We start from the raw sequence: 16,153 nt of genomic DNA, 5'->3' as shown, positions 1-16,153 counted from the left end.
CAAGGCAAGCCGGGGAGGAAACCAGCCCGGGGGGGGAGGGGAGAGGAAGGCGGGCTGGGGGGCGCACGGGAGCAGGTTGGGGAACCGGGGCAAAGCTGAGTGGTGGGCAGTGGGCGGGGGGGGGGAGAGACTCACGCTTCAAGTGAACCACCAAACTCAGAGATACGCCATGATTTTTAAGGCCTGAAAGGATTCTAGCCCTGTAGCTCCAGTTTTGAATTTAGCATGCAGTGGTTACAGTTGGGGTGGGGTGGGGGTCTTCCCTGGAACCCCCTCCCCCCTCCACCTGGCAAAACCAGCCAATGTACCAAAGCAGAATGAAGGGCTCTCAGCAACTCGTGCGGCCACCGGTGAGAACAAGCACACAAAAGGTGTGTGGGTGGCTTTGAACCAAGCAGCTTGAACCTGGTTTCGCTTTCTCGTGTGATACAAGACCTGCCGATCCCAGTAAGTCAAACCCCCCCGTGCGCCCGAGCGGTGCAAGGCATTTAGTATTCCAAGATGGTTGCACGGAGGAGTCTCGGGTGGCACAGGTCACACACATAAGTCTTTCGTTAGCAGACTAGCGAAGACGTGCTCCAGACACCACCGCCGCCACCCCTGCTCTTTGCTCTTGGGCAGAACAGACGAGCAAGCTCACCCCGATGTCTCTGCGTCTGCTCCTGTTTCTGCAGCAAACAGCTCGGCAGCTCTCTCTGTCGCCCACCTGTCTTCAGAGCGCAATCCACTATCTCTGGCTAATATTAGGAGAAACAATGCCAGTACACGCATGCCAGAAATGTGGCAATGATTAAGTTGGAAGACGGCTCCCTGTTTTTATTGCTGAGGATGCAGCTGGAAAGATGCGCATCTTGGTGTGTCGTACTGGGATGAGCGCCATGAAGAGAAGTGAAGACTGGTTTTCGTGTACCCCTTAGCAATTCTGAGCAAGCTTGGTTGGGTTCTTTTTTATGATCAAGCTGGTTGAGTGTAGTGCCTCTCTCTTAGAAGGATCTTTTATACGGAAGGCCTAGCAGCAGTACATCCTTGCTACCTAGCCCCCTTGGAAGTCTTAGGACTAAGTGTCTGCTCTACTCTCAAGTAGCAGCCCTTCCCCAAATCTGTTCCATTAGTCCCAGTAAAGACTCCTTCCCTGAAGATCTTCACATGACGACTGTATCCTTTGTAACCCATCACCCACTTCATAGGTAGTCCAAAGGGGCAACACCACTCCAGAAGCAAAGGATTGGATTCCACCCGAACTAGACTCTTTCAATGCATTCACATCCTCTTTTGAAAGCTTTTACTACTTCAGTCCCCTCCTTTGAACATACACTTCCTTGGAATACTCCAGGCCATCCATTGCCAATACCATTTCTAAATTGTTTTGGCACATTCCATGTATGCCCTGGCATTGTCCGGACAAACCACGTCATCTTGATGTCATGGAGACGAAGACCCACAAGCCACTGATGGATGAAACTTTGATCATGCCACAAGCATCCATAGTGGGACTGCAAGAAAACCTTAAGCAGTGATGGTTTCATCTCTCTGGAAAGATTTGGCTCAAGAAGGAGGTGTATATCTCTGAAGTGTGTCAGCGACACACAATAAGTCTTTTTTTTTTTTTACAGTGCCAGTTCTGGGGATTTTTTCCCCTCTCTCTAGTGAAACAAGTGCTGTGTTGCTTCTTTCTCCTAAATCATCTATTTTGGAGAGAAGGAAATACACAAAACAGGAGCACTGTTACTGCATACGGTGGCCATTCTTGTGATAATACCATGAACTGTAATATATAAAAAAGGTTTACTATGTCCTTACAAACCACAGGAATCCTCACTTCTTTGTCGTTCCTGTGTGAAGTTTTAAAATATTTTTCACCGGTCACTCTTGTCCATTCCTTAGCTTCCAGTGAATGCTTTGGATAAGTTTGAAGCAAGGGGGACAAAAGACAGATCAGATTAGAAAGGGACGTTGTCTTCAGCATCCTCTCGGGTGCGTGGCAATTCTGCTGTGTGCATTTTGATGCGCTGAGCTCCTCTGACATAAATAGGCATATTTTAAGCAGTTTGATCCTGGAGAGTCCACTGGAAATTGATCGGTTCCCAAAGAAAATTATACTGGGAGGGCTCCATCAGAAGGAGAGAGGTAGACAAATTTAAGATTCTCTGTAGAAAAGCATATTTTTCTCATGCTAGGAAATGAAGGGTGGAACATATAACGGCTTGGCTTTCTGCTAGTTGAATTCTCTTAAAACCTAGCCTTTGATCGAGCCTCTACCTCCTTGATCGCCACGCTCTTAGAAATTGTGGCATTACTGCTAGGCTTCCTCTTTTTTTTCCGAATCCATACCGCTGTGAAGTTCGCCATCCACGGCAGCATCTTCAACATGACTTGTGGCATCTTAAAAATAAGATGTCAGGTTTAGCATTAACCCATGTGGCATGGTTACCATTAGGCCACCTACAAGTTTGCTTACCGCGGGCTGGAAAAGGAGGATAATTCACACACTTCCGCTGTTCACCTCAGCATTAGCAACATATGACCAATGTCTAGGGTAACAGTGGCTGGATTGGACACAAGCCCATCTAGGATTGAGAGGACTCGCCTAATTCTTAGAACGGCAAAGCTGGAAAGGACCTTCTGAACCATGGGGTCCACCTGCTCTCAAAGCCCAGTGCGGGCATCGAAACCCCAAACTCTGGCTCCGCAGCCAGATGTGTAAACCACTGAGCTCTCCAGGGGCGTATATTTACACTCAGTGCTTGCCTAGATGAACCAGTGGCAAGCATCTTATCTGCTTGTGGTTCTACGATGGCCAATAGTCTTCAGCAAGTACTTCAGGAATTTTCCTTTATGGCTTCCCATTCACAGGATTGTGTGGTCCCGCTGAAAAGGAAAATCTGGAACGTTTTAAGGAAAAGGTTACGCTGTGAGTTAAGATGTTCTGGAACTGCACTTTTGCAGTACAGGTAAGCATTCAAGAAGCAAAGGCAACAATTAAGACATTCCGTTATCGCTACCAATGGGAAGGGAATTGTTTTTGTTTGGGCAGAACTGAGGCTGAAATGTTGCATGGATATCCTTCCTCGTCAACCTGAATACGACAGTCATTCTGCTGAAGCTCTGCGTCTCAGATTGAGTGACCAGCTCGGAAGGAAGTCCTCTATATCTGTACAGGAAATGTATGGCCACTGAAACAGTCCACGTGTGTTTTGAAGAATGGATCAGAGACGTCCCTAACGAAGAGACGCGTCTCCTTTTCCTTTGAGATACGTTCTGAAACTTAGCCAGCTAGGAGTTGCAAATGGTCTCCTGGCCAAAGTGGATGGATGGCTTGGGTATTTCAATTTGCTGGGTCCAAGGTGAGCAAGGATATCCTTTCTGCCTTAAAAATATCCTGGTTTTATCAGGTTGGTGGTCCTCTTGGCCAAGGTGGGTTCTCTCTCAATTCAAGCCTCCGGACTTTTCTTCCCAAGCTTGCGTTGCCCAGATGTTGAGCGTATGATGTTGAGCAACTGTTCCTTGTGTTAGCCATTTTGTTCTGAACAGTGTCCAAATGAGAGTAAGCATGTCTGTGGATGGTGCGAACATGCATGAGGGGGCATGGCCAAAACCTGGGGAAGCAAGGCGGGGTTTCCACCAAGAACAATTCCCAGTTAAAAAGCAAATGTTGGAACGCCAGAACGGCGGAAGGTTTGTTTGAGAACGTGGGAGAACGGTTCACTCGTGGGAGGGGGTTCAGCGCTCCATTAAGTTTTCCGGGTGTATTTGCCTTTCTTTTTAATTCTAAACGAGAGGGGCGGGGGAGGGGAACGAGATGACCGTTGTGTGCATGCAAACCTCTAGCAACTGCCCGCCATTCCTTTCCTCGCAGTTCGAGACTTAACAGCAGCTATGCATGGACAAATTTAAAGCACGAATATTTAACCCTTCAACTGCCTAAGAGCTGAGATCTTAACCAACCTTGAAAGTTTCCATCCAAGCTTTTCTCTGCTCCCCACTCATTGTCAGGATTCTAGTAACGGCATGTTCCTAGCGGCGATGCAAGCTCTGGCTTTGGATGCGCTTCAGTGCCCCTGTCCCAGCATCCTCTTCCCTCTTTTAACTTTTGCCTCGCCCTGCAGACCTACTTTTTTTTTGCGGGGGGGGGGAATCCTCTCCAGCCCCAGATCAGTAAAGGAAGTAGGGGGGAGCTACACTTGGCAGAGACAGGTGTCAGAACCAAATGATTTCCACAAGTCACGGCCCTTTGTGTTCTTTTGAAAAGTTGAGCTTCCCTTTCAAAACTGAATCTGCTTTTTCCAATAATCTGGGCTCTCTCTCTCTCTCTCTCTCTCTCTGGCAGGTCTTTGGAAATCATGAGAACAGGGGTCTTTCAGCCCACGGCCTGCTTGTGAGAAAGAGAGAGCAGACGCCTTTTGAAATCAGACCTATATTTCAATAATGCCATCGGCAGAGATGGGGAAATGAGCAGGCTGCTCTCCAGCACACTCCCCCCATGTGATTCCCAGAGAAGTTACTTGTGTAGGGGCAACAGCTTCTGGGAATGACCATCTGGGGTCCACCACGGTGACTTGTCATGAAGGTTGGGGAATTCTGGGGTGTTTAGTCTTCTAAAAGGTAGCTTCCCCACACTCTAGCAGTGCCATATGTTATACCACCACCACCCCACGAAAGGAGCTTCTAGTGGCTTGTGTTCCACTTAGGGACAGCCACGCGATGTATGGGGAGGCCCTTTTGGAGGATCTCTTTGCTTTAAGGAGGGGGGTGTGTGAGTCGCCAGCACACGCTGGTGGCATCTTCAGCAGAAGAGTTGGGCCTTTCCTCCCGCTACTTCAGATCAAAAAGATATCCCACTTTTCACGTGGATGCATTTAAGTTTCAGCATGCCACAATGTTGGAGCACACACTTGGGAAGGTTAGTTTAATTGGATTTAACTTGATTGATTGATTTTTAGTGGGATATAGGAATAGAACTGTCCAAGTTCCCTGAAACATCACCTTTTCAACAGCGGTTCCCTCTGGAGATTGGATGTCAGCCCTTCTGCTCTTTCAAAAACGAACAAACAGAGAGAAATCTTCAAACCTCGCCAAGGAACAAGTGGGAAACCCTCATCACCTCAAAGCTGATAAAGCGAATTTTGTGTGGAGGAGTTGCTAGGGATGGCATCTAAGAAAGAGGCCAAGAAGTATTTTTTAAAAAACACCAAACCAAATCAAATGCATTTACAAAATCAAATATATTTACGGTCTTTTTCAACAAACAAAAATTCTACAAGGTAGTAAAACGGTGCAATAACACACAGTAGCGCTCACATCTGATTTTTAAAAATATTAAAGATAAAACATTTCCGTACAAAATAGAAAAGTTTCAGATGGGTCAAATAAAAAACGCTGATAGTTTGGACGAGTTTCGATGCAGCTTTAAATCTACCTAGAGCAGGGTCATGGAACTGATTGAGGCTTAGGGGTTGTTACGAGCCACTTGCCGTCTTGACCTCAGTGAGTCTGCTCTAAGCATAAACTATGCAGAGCGGTGCAGTGGTTAGAGTAATGGACTAGGACTCGGGAGACCTGGGTTCAAATCTCCACTCAGCCGTGGAAACTCGTAGAGGGGGGATAGCGCTGATAAAACTACTCCTTGAATGTTGCCCTTAACCTTGAGAGCTGTGTTAGAGTTGCTGTAAGTCAGTTCTGACTTGATGGGACAAAAGCACAACGCTCTAAGCGTAAGTAAGTTGGGATTCATCCCCTGGTCGTTGACTTGCAAGGGGCTGGATGCCTTCCAGCAAGACTCGACACCTTCATCTTCTAGAAGCCTGGGAAGGCTTACATCTTGGGTTTTTCTCTGCGGGGTCCCAGTTCTCGAAAGGATCTCAGGCCAATCCGAGAAACAGCAGACCTGGTTGTGTTTCATTTGGGAGTCTGGAGAAGGGGAGGGTTTGCTCAAGTCCCGTTCCTGCCCGGTTGATTTTGACTTCTCCAATTCCAAGTGCCAAACCAATTGTGTGCACTCGGGAACTTAAAATCTCATTTATTCAGGAAAAAAGGCAAGGAGAGGGAGGGCTTTCTATTCAAAAATGAAAAATAAAGTCTCTTAATAGTTCAACAACAACAACCAAAAAAAAAAAAAATGTAACGAGAAAACCCAAGATGTAATTCGCGGCATGTTTTAGATGCCACTTGACTATTTTTTTAATGCCATTCGGTGACATTTTTAAAGTCTGCCGAGTAGGAGTGAGAGAAATAGAATAGCAGAACTGTTCCATTAGCTTTGGGAGGAGAGAGAGTGGAAGGAAAAATAAAGGATCCTTGGCTTCATGAAAAATGCAGGGTTGACCTTTTTTTTTTTAACTTTGAAAGAAAGCAACATTTTCTTAAAGGGAAAAAACCCTGAAAAAAGAAGCCCTTTGGAGGAGGTTATTATTTAAAATACTTTTAACCCACCTTTCTCCTTAAAAAGAACCCCATGAGGCTTACAAGTCAGTGTTTAAGTTTATAGCCATGAGTATACAATGCTAAAAGGATCAATGAATACAAAGCCAAAAAACATAACCAACCCTAAAACACAACCATCCGTTTAGAAAACTCCACTTGACAGCCATTCATTTGCAGAAGGCTTGCCGGAAGAGAAAAGGTCTTGGCTTGCTTCTGGAAGGACAGCCAAGATGGGGGCCCAGCCTGTCCTCCAGTAGCAGGGAGTGCCAGAGTCTAAAGGAGCAGCCACCTGATAAAACTAGAATTTTTCTAGGTCATGTTGTTGTCTTCGGACAAAGGTGATCTTGGAAGTGAGATTTTTCTGGATTGCCAAAGTGACCTCAAGGGAACCTTTTCTTTCTTTGTCACCCAGAAGATTTCTCTCGCCAGCATGTAATACAATCACTAGGTTCTACGGGATGAGTTAGATGTGGGCCAGTTGCCGTTTAGGCACGGCTGGTACAAGCCGGCACTAGCGAGCGAGCTTTGCGAAGGGTTGAGGAGAAGGCTCTGATCCAGAACATGGGTATTTCTTCAATCCAAGTTATTTCTCACCCCAACAAGATCCGGTGGATCAGGCCCAACGGCTGTTTTGTTTTCATTAGTCATTTCATTACATCTCTGTGAGTTTAATGTGGGCTGTTTTCCGACTGCACCATCTGCAAGGATAATTAATTAGGAGATCCTTTCCAGGTTACATTTTGCAAAGAATTATGGCAGCTACGCTGAAAAGAGGAGGAGGAAGAGGAGAAATGCTGGGTTTGGGGTCTTCTCCCCCCATAATTTCCCCTACAACAGAGCACCTCTGTGCAGTGAGCATAGCCGGTTAGGCTGCATCCCCTAAGACAGACTATCCAGATATGGTTAGACCACAACTCCCATCGTCCCTGGCCATCATAGTCTATGGGGAGAGAAGATGCAAGATGCGACAGTCCAGTAACAATAGGAGAGGCTCAGGTTGCCACGCACACCCTTACACACAGAGACAGGCACGCACAAGTATAATGGAGGGAGGTTTCTTGTGATTCAAAATAATGGGGCCCAAACCATGACCCATTTGTGCAAAAACTAAACCTTGCGTCAACAAGGGTTGGCACAGCGGGCGCAGTCCTCCAGGCACACCCGTGCCAAAGAGGCAAGCCAGTGCATCTGGATACCCAGAGTTTGGGGTCCAACTTAGAATGTGCTAATTACCGGGTCAGAAGAACACTGATTCTTCTGGCCTGGGACTCTCTGCCCTGCCCGGCAGGGGCCCACCGATCCTTCAGGCCGTCCTGTTTCCCCTTTGCTCTACTGCTAGCAGCAGAAATCCTTTAAACAAGTCACACTTGGGGCCTTTAAATTGCAAAATATGTCCAACGACATCATGCAGGGAGGCAGCTCTTAGTTTGCCAGGCAGGTGCGCACCGCGTAGAAGTCAACCGAAGGCTCGTGTTTGCACCTAAACCGGACCCCATCACCGAGGATGGTCCCCCTCAATGTAACACTCCAGCTCGTGCGTGTTGCTGCCCCATCTGGCCTTGCCTGGGTCAGAGAAGCATCCGGTCTCCCATTTGGTCCTCACTGACCAGTTGAGCAACTGTAGTCTGATATTTAAAACCCCAAGCGCCAACCCGTGCAAGTGCGTGCTCGCCATTTTGCATTCTTACACGCAGACCTGGAGGTTGTGGCAGTGGATTTCACTTTGTCCATCCTGTTCCTTCAGGGCCAAACTAGACATGACAGAGAGTTCAACAAAGTAGGGTAAGTAAGATTTCTGTGGTGAACGTCCAGGTCAAAATAGCATACATCCCAGGGATAATTTTCTCAGAGCTTCCTTACAGTGTGGACAAGAAAGCGATTAAGAGTTTTCCCCAGTTGGGGAAGACGGCCATCAGGAGGGGTTGAAGTCAAGACAGTTGACCCTACATTTCTTCCATGGCATCCTCTGTGCTTGCGACCTTTATATTTATATTAAATGCCTCCAGGTCTCAGGTAGCACCTGGGAACCCCCTTCGTAACCAAGCCGGTTGCATCTATACTGAAGGATAATTTTTAAACAAAGCCAGAAGTGTCAGCCGCGAAAATCAAAGTCTCCTCTGTGTTTTGCCAGCAAGAAGGGAAGCGTCACACGGCATTACCAGCTTTGAGGTGACTTTCCCAGAGAAAAGATAACATGAGATTTCTCTAAAGCCTTCTCCGACAACAGCTTTTTGTTTTGTTTTGTGGTTCACCCTCAGAAAAATACGGCTTGCAGTGTCCATGTTTTGTTGCTGTCGTCTTTGAAAGTAAAGAGTCCAAAGTAACCCTGCCCCGCCAGGGTCTTTGAGTGGCATTGCCAGAGGATTTACATGTACACAGAAATCCTGAAAAATGTTTCTTTCTTCAGGGTCTGTGTATATAGACAATGGTTAGTTAAAGGGAGAGGCCCCAACTGTTCGGGGCAATGTTTTTCTCTAGAAATGGGCAGCTCTGTGTTTTTGGACTACAACTCCCAGAATTCCTTCTTAACAGATTCCGGGAGCTGTAGTCCATGAATCCAACCTGTGCATCTCTCTTCCGAACAGGAAATGTCATCGTGGGGGGGGGGGGAGGGAGAGGGGGAGGGCGTTGCATGTGGTTGTGAATGAGTGGTTTTGAATGTTCACCTCCATGTCTTGTGTGTTCCCTGTGGTGCAACTCGAGAAATCTTGTGACGGTGGGTTTTTTAAGAGGCAAAACCTGCGTCCGTTGATAAGTGCTCGGAGCATCTGCTTCGGCAGCTCACCTGAGCCCCGGGAATTGACTCATTTCTTTTCCTTCTCCCCTATGAAATGCGCCCTCTGTTCTTAAGTGTTTTGTTTTCTCATCCCGTGAGGAACACCGAGAAAAATGAGCTTGTTTTTTTACTTGTAAGGCTTTACTCAGTTGCCCAGTTCTGCCGAAGATCTGGATTATGGGGACATCTCAGGTAAGGGCTTAGCTTCTAGGTTCAGCTGTTGTGGTGGTTTGGTCTGTGGGACTCCTCTTCCCCCCCCCGAACCCCTTTGTTTGCATTCTAGCTGCTCCCCACCTGCCCCCATCGTGCAACATCTCAGCCCCCCTACCCACCCATGGCTGGGCTCCCCTTCTTCCCGGCCGCATAAGGGGGGGGGGACAACAATTGGCCAACGTAAAACTCAAAAGCATTTGGACCAGAGGAACGAGGAAGAGAGGCGAGCGCTGTGAGTTTCATTGCAGGTCGTCTGGTGGGCTCAGTGGCTGGAAATAATTTTCCGAGTCCTTGTTGGAGGAGGGCTTGGTGGAAATTTCTGTCACACTTATGCCCACCTTCGTATTGGGGAAGTGGGTGGCTGTCGTAGGGTTGAACACCGTCTCCAGCTGGCCCAGTATGCCATGTGGGGCTGGTGAAGTGGCAGTAAAACTGTCGTGGCGGGACTCTCCCATGGAGGAGGGCAGTTGCATTATGGTACCCCAGTCTCAACCAACCAAGCGTCTATATTTCTGCACTGCAGATTGAACACGTGCTGAGCGTCTATAGGTCTTCCCATTGACGTATCCATTTGATATGTAGCATACTGTCCTTTTCTTTTTACCCAACTCACACCACCGTACACGGGGAAGCCCTGCTTTGCCTTCACAACAGTCTAGGGAGGTTAGCTCTTACTACCCTATATATGACTGTCAGAATGAAAACCTGCTCTCTCGGCCATCCTACAACAGCGGAGGCTTATTTCCTAGCAGGTTTTCGCAATGCCAGATTAAAGGACAATCCTTTTCTCCCCGTAGCTTAAAATGTACGTCCCAGGCATTGTCGAGTTTGATTGTTTCCTTCTTTCTTTTGTAATTATGCCATATTCTGTGAAAAGTGAGCAAGCTGGTTCTTATCCTGCCTGCATACTGAGCAAACGGTCTTTCCATTTCCACTCAAGAGAAATGGTGGAAAGCATTCTGATTTCTTGAAGGACGGTTTGTACAGTTGCAGAAAGGGGCGGGCGGGCATGCCTGTTGTTGCTTTGATGATAGTCAGTTCGACCAGTAAATGGGAGCAGCGTAAAACCACCCCTGTCTGAGCTGTACAAAATTCCATCTCAGTTCAGAGACATAAAATGTGAGAAGGAACTTGTGCCCCTTCTGAGACACCAGGCTGCAAATCCAGGTTTTCTTGGCATGATGATGGGCTCACCAGTTACTTTCATGGCCTGCCAAAGCACTTGAGGGGACTTGTAATTTGATTTCTCCCTTTCCCCACCCCCTTGTCCCTTATTCCCCCAAGCAATTGGATGCTCTAGGTCCTTGCTGATTAAAGTTTCTTGCCTCTGCATTCCTCTTAACCTCTTTTCTGCATTGCTGACCCCCCCCCCCCCGCAGGTGGTTGGTAAGCCTACACAGAAGAGATGGGCCAGAAGACTCACTCTTGGTCATTGATTCAGTACAGATGAAGAGAAGGAGAGAAGGGTGGGCAACCCACTGCCAGTCTCTCCTTCCTGGCTTAGCTGTCTCTCTGAGAACATGAGAAATCCCATCCTTGCTGTGTGATAGGAACCATCATCTCCCTGCTCTTTCCTCAACACGCTTCAGCTGGGTGACTCCCATTTTTTAAGATTTGGCTCCAGATGTTGTACGGCAGCCGTGCAAGCCAAAGGGACCGGTGTCGCTCCGCCGTGTAGTTTGATTAACTAATCAAAAACTGATTAGCACCTTTGTTCATGGGGGATGCTGATTAATCAATTACTATTGATCACGAGTGTAGCTTTGTTCTCTGGCAAAGAGACGTCTGGAGAAGCAGCCAATAAAAATTGAGCACCTGTCAGGGTGATTAAATTTATTAAAACAAAATACATTATTTTTTTATGAAGCTATCTTGCGATGGGTCACTGAAGGGGAGCATATTGATTGACGAAGGATAAACTTCTGGAATTTGGCTTGCTTAAATTAGAGACCAGATTCAATTTTAATACAAGACAAATATCCCTTCAATAAATTACCAAAGGTGCAGTGATCTTAATGCTAAACTGGGGGTAATGAATAATATTATATGTTCTCGTCTCAATTTCAACCTTTCTGGGTTACTCCAGATATTAGCACAACCTACGTATGTTTCCAAGGGAATGATGGCAGCTTTAAAACCCTGGGGCCACTTTGAGTGGCAAGGGATCAAATTTGCATAGCCGTTTCCTGAGTGCCCTCTGAATTTGGCACGGAGCCTGCTCCTCTCCAAAGCCTTCTCCGTGATCCATGAGAATGGGCCAGAGTCTCCCCAGCTCTTGGTGCTGAGCAAACAGCGTGGCTAGGGAAGGTCCGGATCAATTCCTGGCTCAGATTTAAGGAAGTGGGGCTTTCGCAGTGCTTCTCAACTCCTTTTTTGGAGGGACTTGTGTGGGACTTCCTCACGAGCCCCACAAAACTGGATCCTCTTTTGGGAACTCCCACAAGGTGGGCCACCCAAAGCCCAGGAAGACTCGGTGTGCATGAAGCCCCCTGCTTTCAGTTTTCGGACCTCCGTGATTCCTCTGTACATGTGTTTAAAATTCTCTGCAAGACCTGGTGCCTTTTTTTTCCTTGGCCCCACTGAATTCCGACCTTCACCTTCACTGTGTTCACGCAAAAAGCCAACTGTGTTGATCTCCTTCCCAGTTCACCAGGGACAGCTTCTCTGGGGGCTCCCCCAGCCCTACCTCCATGTCAAGCGGAGTGGATGCACTGAAAAAGATGGCGTTAAAGTCATTTTTCAGTGGAGAGACATCCAGGGAGGATGTGCTCAGGAGCCTAAAAGGGGGTGGGTGTCCAAACCTTGAGCATTACTAAGGAGCACAAGGAACTGCCAGGCAAGATGAGTGCTGGGAGTCTTGACTTATCCAAGGTGACTCATCACATTGCTTGTTTCTCACATGACCAGGAACCTTCTCATTACATGCCATGGGTTTCCAAAAGGGGTTTGTCTTGCTCTTTCATGATTCGGTTTCGGTTTCGTTACGTAAAGCGAGTGAAGAATATGTGCTCCTTTTCCATCTTTAATTTAGGGATGGACACGAGCTGCTGGTTTGGTGGTTTGTACCAGTTTGTTTATTGGCCGAACCGGTGTTCTGGGCTCCCCGGTCTCTCCTCCTTTGGCAGCCGCCCACGCAGAGGCAGCGCCCAGAGGAGGCAGGGCAGGGAAGCCAACGCACTACTTCCGAGTGGGCGCCCACCGGAGGAGGAGGTGGGGGGGGCTTTGATGTGCCAAACACTATTTGGGCAATAAACGAACCTGCACGGACCACGAACTCTTTCCCCAGCTTTGGCAAAATCCAGGGAGCACCAAAGCAGGGCTTAGGGGGCCTCAGTCATCCAGTTAGCAAAGCAATGTGAGACTCTGGGCTTAAGTGGAGACGTGTGAGGCTGCTGGACTATTTGCAGTAGACAGGATCCCACCGTGGTCTGAGTGACCCGGGACCTTTATTCTTAAGTTTAAAAGAGGAGAGAAAACCTCCCTGGCCATCTTCTGTAAGATAAGCAGTGATGGCCGGGATGCTTTTTGCAAGAGATGGATAAGGAGTTGGAGTTTCACTGTTAAAAAGTAGTGTGACCCCCCTTCCCCGCTCCTCATTCCTTGGGAACATGGAGAGTCTTAAGATTACTTTTCAATGCTTGGCCTCCAGCCCCTGAGGTCCTCCGTTTTTCATCCAGGGCGTGTGTCCTTCCAGTTTTGCAGCTATAGCTTCACCTGTTGCTTGTGTCCAGAGGTGAGGGCCCCTGCCCCAGCATTGGAGGGTCCACTCCTGGCCTTTTTGGCCATTTTAGAAGAACAGACTTCATTCCTTAGGCCTCCTCCAGAGGTATCTTTGTCTTTGTGGTCGGATGGGTGGGTATGCTTAAAGGTGGGTGGCTGCGTGTGTGTGCGGGCACACACACACACACCCCATAGTAAAAGCATCCTTGTTTTAAAAATGCTTCTCCCTTTAGAAATCAAGGAGCCGTGAAAATCTCTGAAGGCGGGAGCATTAAATCTAAAGGCGACAAATTAACGGCTGTGCTGAGCCTGCAGAGAAAAGATTGGCCAGGTTTCATGGTGCAAAGGTGCTGCGGGGAAACTCCAGGCCTGTCAGTGTAACACACACACCCTCATTTTCCCTAAATAGAGGGATGTAATGCTAGGACTATGTGACGTGACGTAAGGGGGGAGGGAGAGAGAAAAGGCAGAGAGAAAGTTTAACAAGGAGGAATGCAAGACTCCACGGAGCGAACGTGTTAAATCATTGCAGTAAATCACCCCCTGTCTGGAGCTCTGTAAATACTAGCATTCTGTCAGGCCCAAAGTGTTGAAAACATGGGCTGGAGCATATTGCGCACCAGGCGGCCAGAGCTATGGCAGATCGCTGAGGAATCACTCTGTAGGGTTCAGAAAAGGCTTTGACCAGGCTGTGGAAGTCATTGGAGGCCTTACTGCGCCCTGTCCACCTGTCCCGCTGCAGGACAGATGGAGTTGCCCGTCTTCCTGTGTGAGGATGACGCAAAAAGGAGATTACATCTCCAATCTCTATACCTCTGGTTGCAAAAAGAAAAAAAATGTACGCTATGGCGGCCGTCCCTTGCCGTCTTCGCCAGGCGAAGTGGTGGCTCTCCAGAGAATGAATTATCTCCATGCATTAATTGATTTGTTTAAATATCCACACACCCCACCCTTTGTCTTTGGATTTTAGAGGAATGTGGAGAAGAGGAGCGTAGGATAAAACCAGTATACTGTACAGGGATAAAGGCAGGACAGAATGTGAGGAAGGGTTGTGAGTTTCTCCCCAAAAGGCAGTGGTAGCCAAGAGACCTGTTTCTCACAAAAGAGAAACCACCATCCGCTTCTGCAGTTATTGTGGGCGCTGGTGCTGAGCCTGGGAAGGTTAGTGTCAAGGAAGGGGACTTGAGTTGCAGGAGTCGCTGTCAAGTCGAAGTTAAGTTGCACCGGTGACGTGACTCAGGTTCCCCCCCCCCCCAAATGACTTGGACGCAAGTTGCGACTCAGAACTCACCCACCCTCCTTTTTTCTGGGGGGAAAAAGCTCCTTTTTAATAGGGACTCGCTACCAAATACTTGCACTGCAACTCCCACAGTGCCTCAGCCAGCTTGGGAGTGGTAGTCCACGTAGGTAACTTCCCCAGGCTCTGTTTTGGAGAGCAGCAACGTTGGCTTGGCAGCGTGACTTAGGATGTGTTGCCAGCATCATGCCCGTAGACCAACTACGGAGGGTAGTGTCCATTCACGGTTCTGAACCGCACACCAGCTTTAGCGGAAGTGCCATGGGGGGCCACAAACCACCCTTTGGGCACGAGAGGGGAAAGCAGGCTCCCTCTCCCGTTGCCCTTGGTGAATGAAACTCGGGCGCTTCCAGTGAGGGAGCAGGCAGCCCAGCTGCCCTGGCGCGCTCTGCGCCTCTCCTTCGCCACCTTTCCAAAGGCCCCTTGGAAAGAAATGCCAGGGTGCTCCAAATGTATATTAACATCTTAATGGAAAAGCCGCGCATGTAGTATATACGTTTACTGCTCTGTCTGACAAGAGGGAATTAAATGTCAGAAGGATTTGTAGCATCTATAATTGAATTGGTGCTGAGAAAAGCAAATCTTGAGGAAGAATAACACATTAGGATTAGCAAATAATGTGGCGTTTTGTCAGCGCCCGTCATCCAGCCTGTCCCTCTCCAGTCCTGTACCGGCGACATGGGTGGGGTGGGGGGGTCCTTCCCCCTTCGCTCCGCAACAAAAGAGACAACGTTAACTGGAACAACCCGTTTCAGCTGACACCTGTTTTTAAGGGCAAATATTTATTGCACAAGCCCGGTGCCCCACCTTCCGCCTTGGCTTTCTTAGCTCAGGAAAGGAAGTTTGTCACTGAGTCTGTGAATAATCCATGATCGCCCCATGCCTCTCTTAATATCCCTGGTGTTTCGGGAGCCAGCTTGGTCCTGGCTGTAAAATCTCTCTGCAGGGGAGAGGTGATGAAATAATTCACCAAAAACATTCCAAGCACCAGTTCTGCAACTTGAAGGGGACATTTCTTTTTAATGTTCAGAAATCAGGTCCAAACTCTGCCATTTCCTTCCCCCCCCCCCATTAAGAAATAGCAGCAAAAAAATCTTAAATTATGAGGATGAAAATATTCCTGAGACCATTTCTCCCTGCTCTGCCCTGTTCCTCTCAAAAATGGGCGAAGACGTTGAAGTTGACTTAGCATCTTGGAGAAGAGGAGCTGGTTGGTGCCATTCTGGGGAGAGGAGGCCCATCCATTGACTCTTCGGCTCTTCTTCCTAAGCAGCCTTTGATGGGGGGGGGTGCAAGTAGGGGTGAGAGGAAAGAGGAAGCTTGGCTGAGCCATGAGGTGCTTGGACAGCTTTTGTTGACTGGAGGGAAGGAAAGCATGGAGCACACGGATCAGTGCCAGACAAGGAAAGGCATTCGCAAAGGAGAAGGTGGCAGAAGTGCTCTTGAAAAGAGCTCTCCTGTGCTCAGGGAAGGAAGAGTCAAGATGCTGAAGAAGTTACAAGGGAGAGCTCCATGGTCAGCTGCTCCTTCCAGGTGGTCCCGCAAGGGCCTTAGAAAGAAACGTCTGGATGAGCAGAGGTCCTCTAGAGTGGGGGGAATGGTCTGCCACGAAGGTGGTTGGCTCTCATTCATTGGAGGCTCTTAAACACCAGTTGAGTAGCCGTCTGCCGGGAATACACTAGCCGTAGACGTCCTGCCTCTGCAGGAGTTTGGACCGGATTACCTCT

At 48.3% G+C, this 16,153-nt stretch overlaps 1 protein-coding gene across 6 annotated transcripts in view; it reads left to right on the top strand.

The window, feature by feature from the left end:
- The window catches only part of CADM1 (cell adhesion molecule 1), a 239,261-nt gene that overhangs the window by 214,853 nt on the left and 8,255 nt on the right, over positions 1-16,153 (top strand). For 2 of the 6 annotated variants that reach the window (XM_072979365.2, XM_072979363.2), the window contains one exon: positions 9,335-9,388. The exons of the other annotated variants lie outside the window; for them this stretch is intronic. In XM_072979365.2, the coding sequence (XP_072835466.2) occupies positions 9,335-9,388 (54 nt within the window). The remainder of the gene's footprint in view (positions 1-9,334; positions 9,389-16,153) is intronic. 6 annotated transcript variants of the gene reach the window in all.

This window comes from Pogona vitticeps, chromosome 8, assembly GCF_051106095.1.
Source record: "Pogona vitticeps strain Pit_001003342236 chromosome 8, PviZW2.1, whole genome shotgun sequence".
Lineage (NCBI taxonomy): Eukaryota > Metazoa > Chordata > Lepidosauria > Squamata > Agamidae > Pogona > Pogona vitticeps.
The sequence above is the reverse complement of the archived record's forward strand: the minus strand, read 5'-3'. Positions and strand labels throughout refer to the sequence as shown.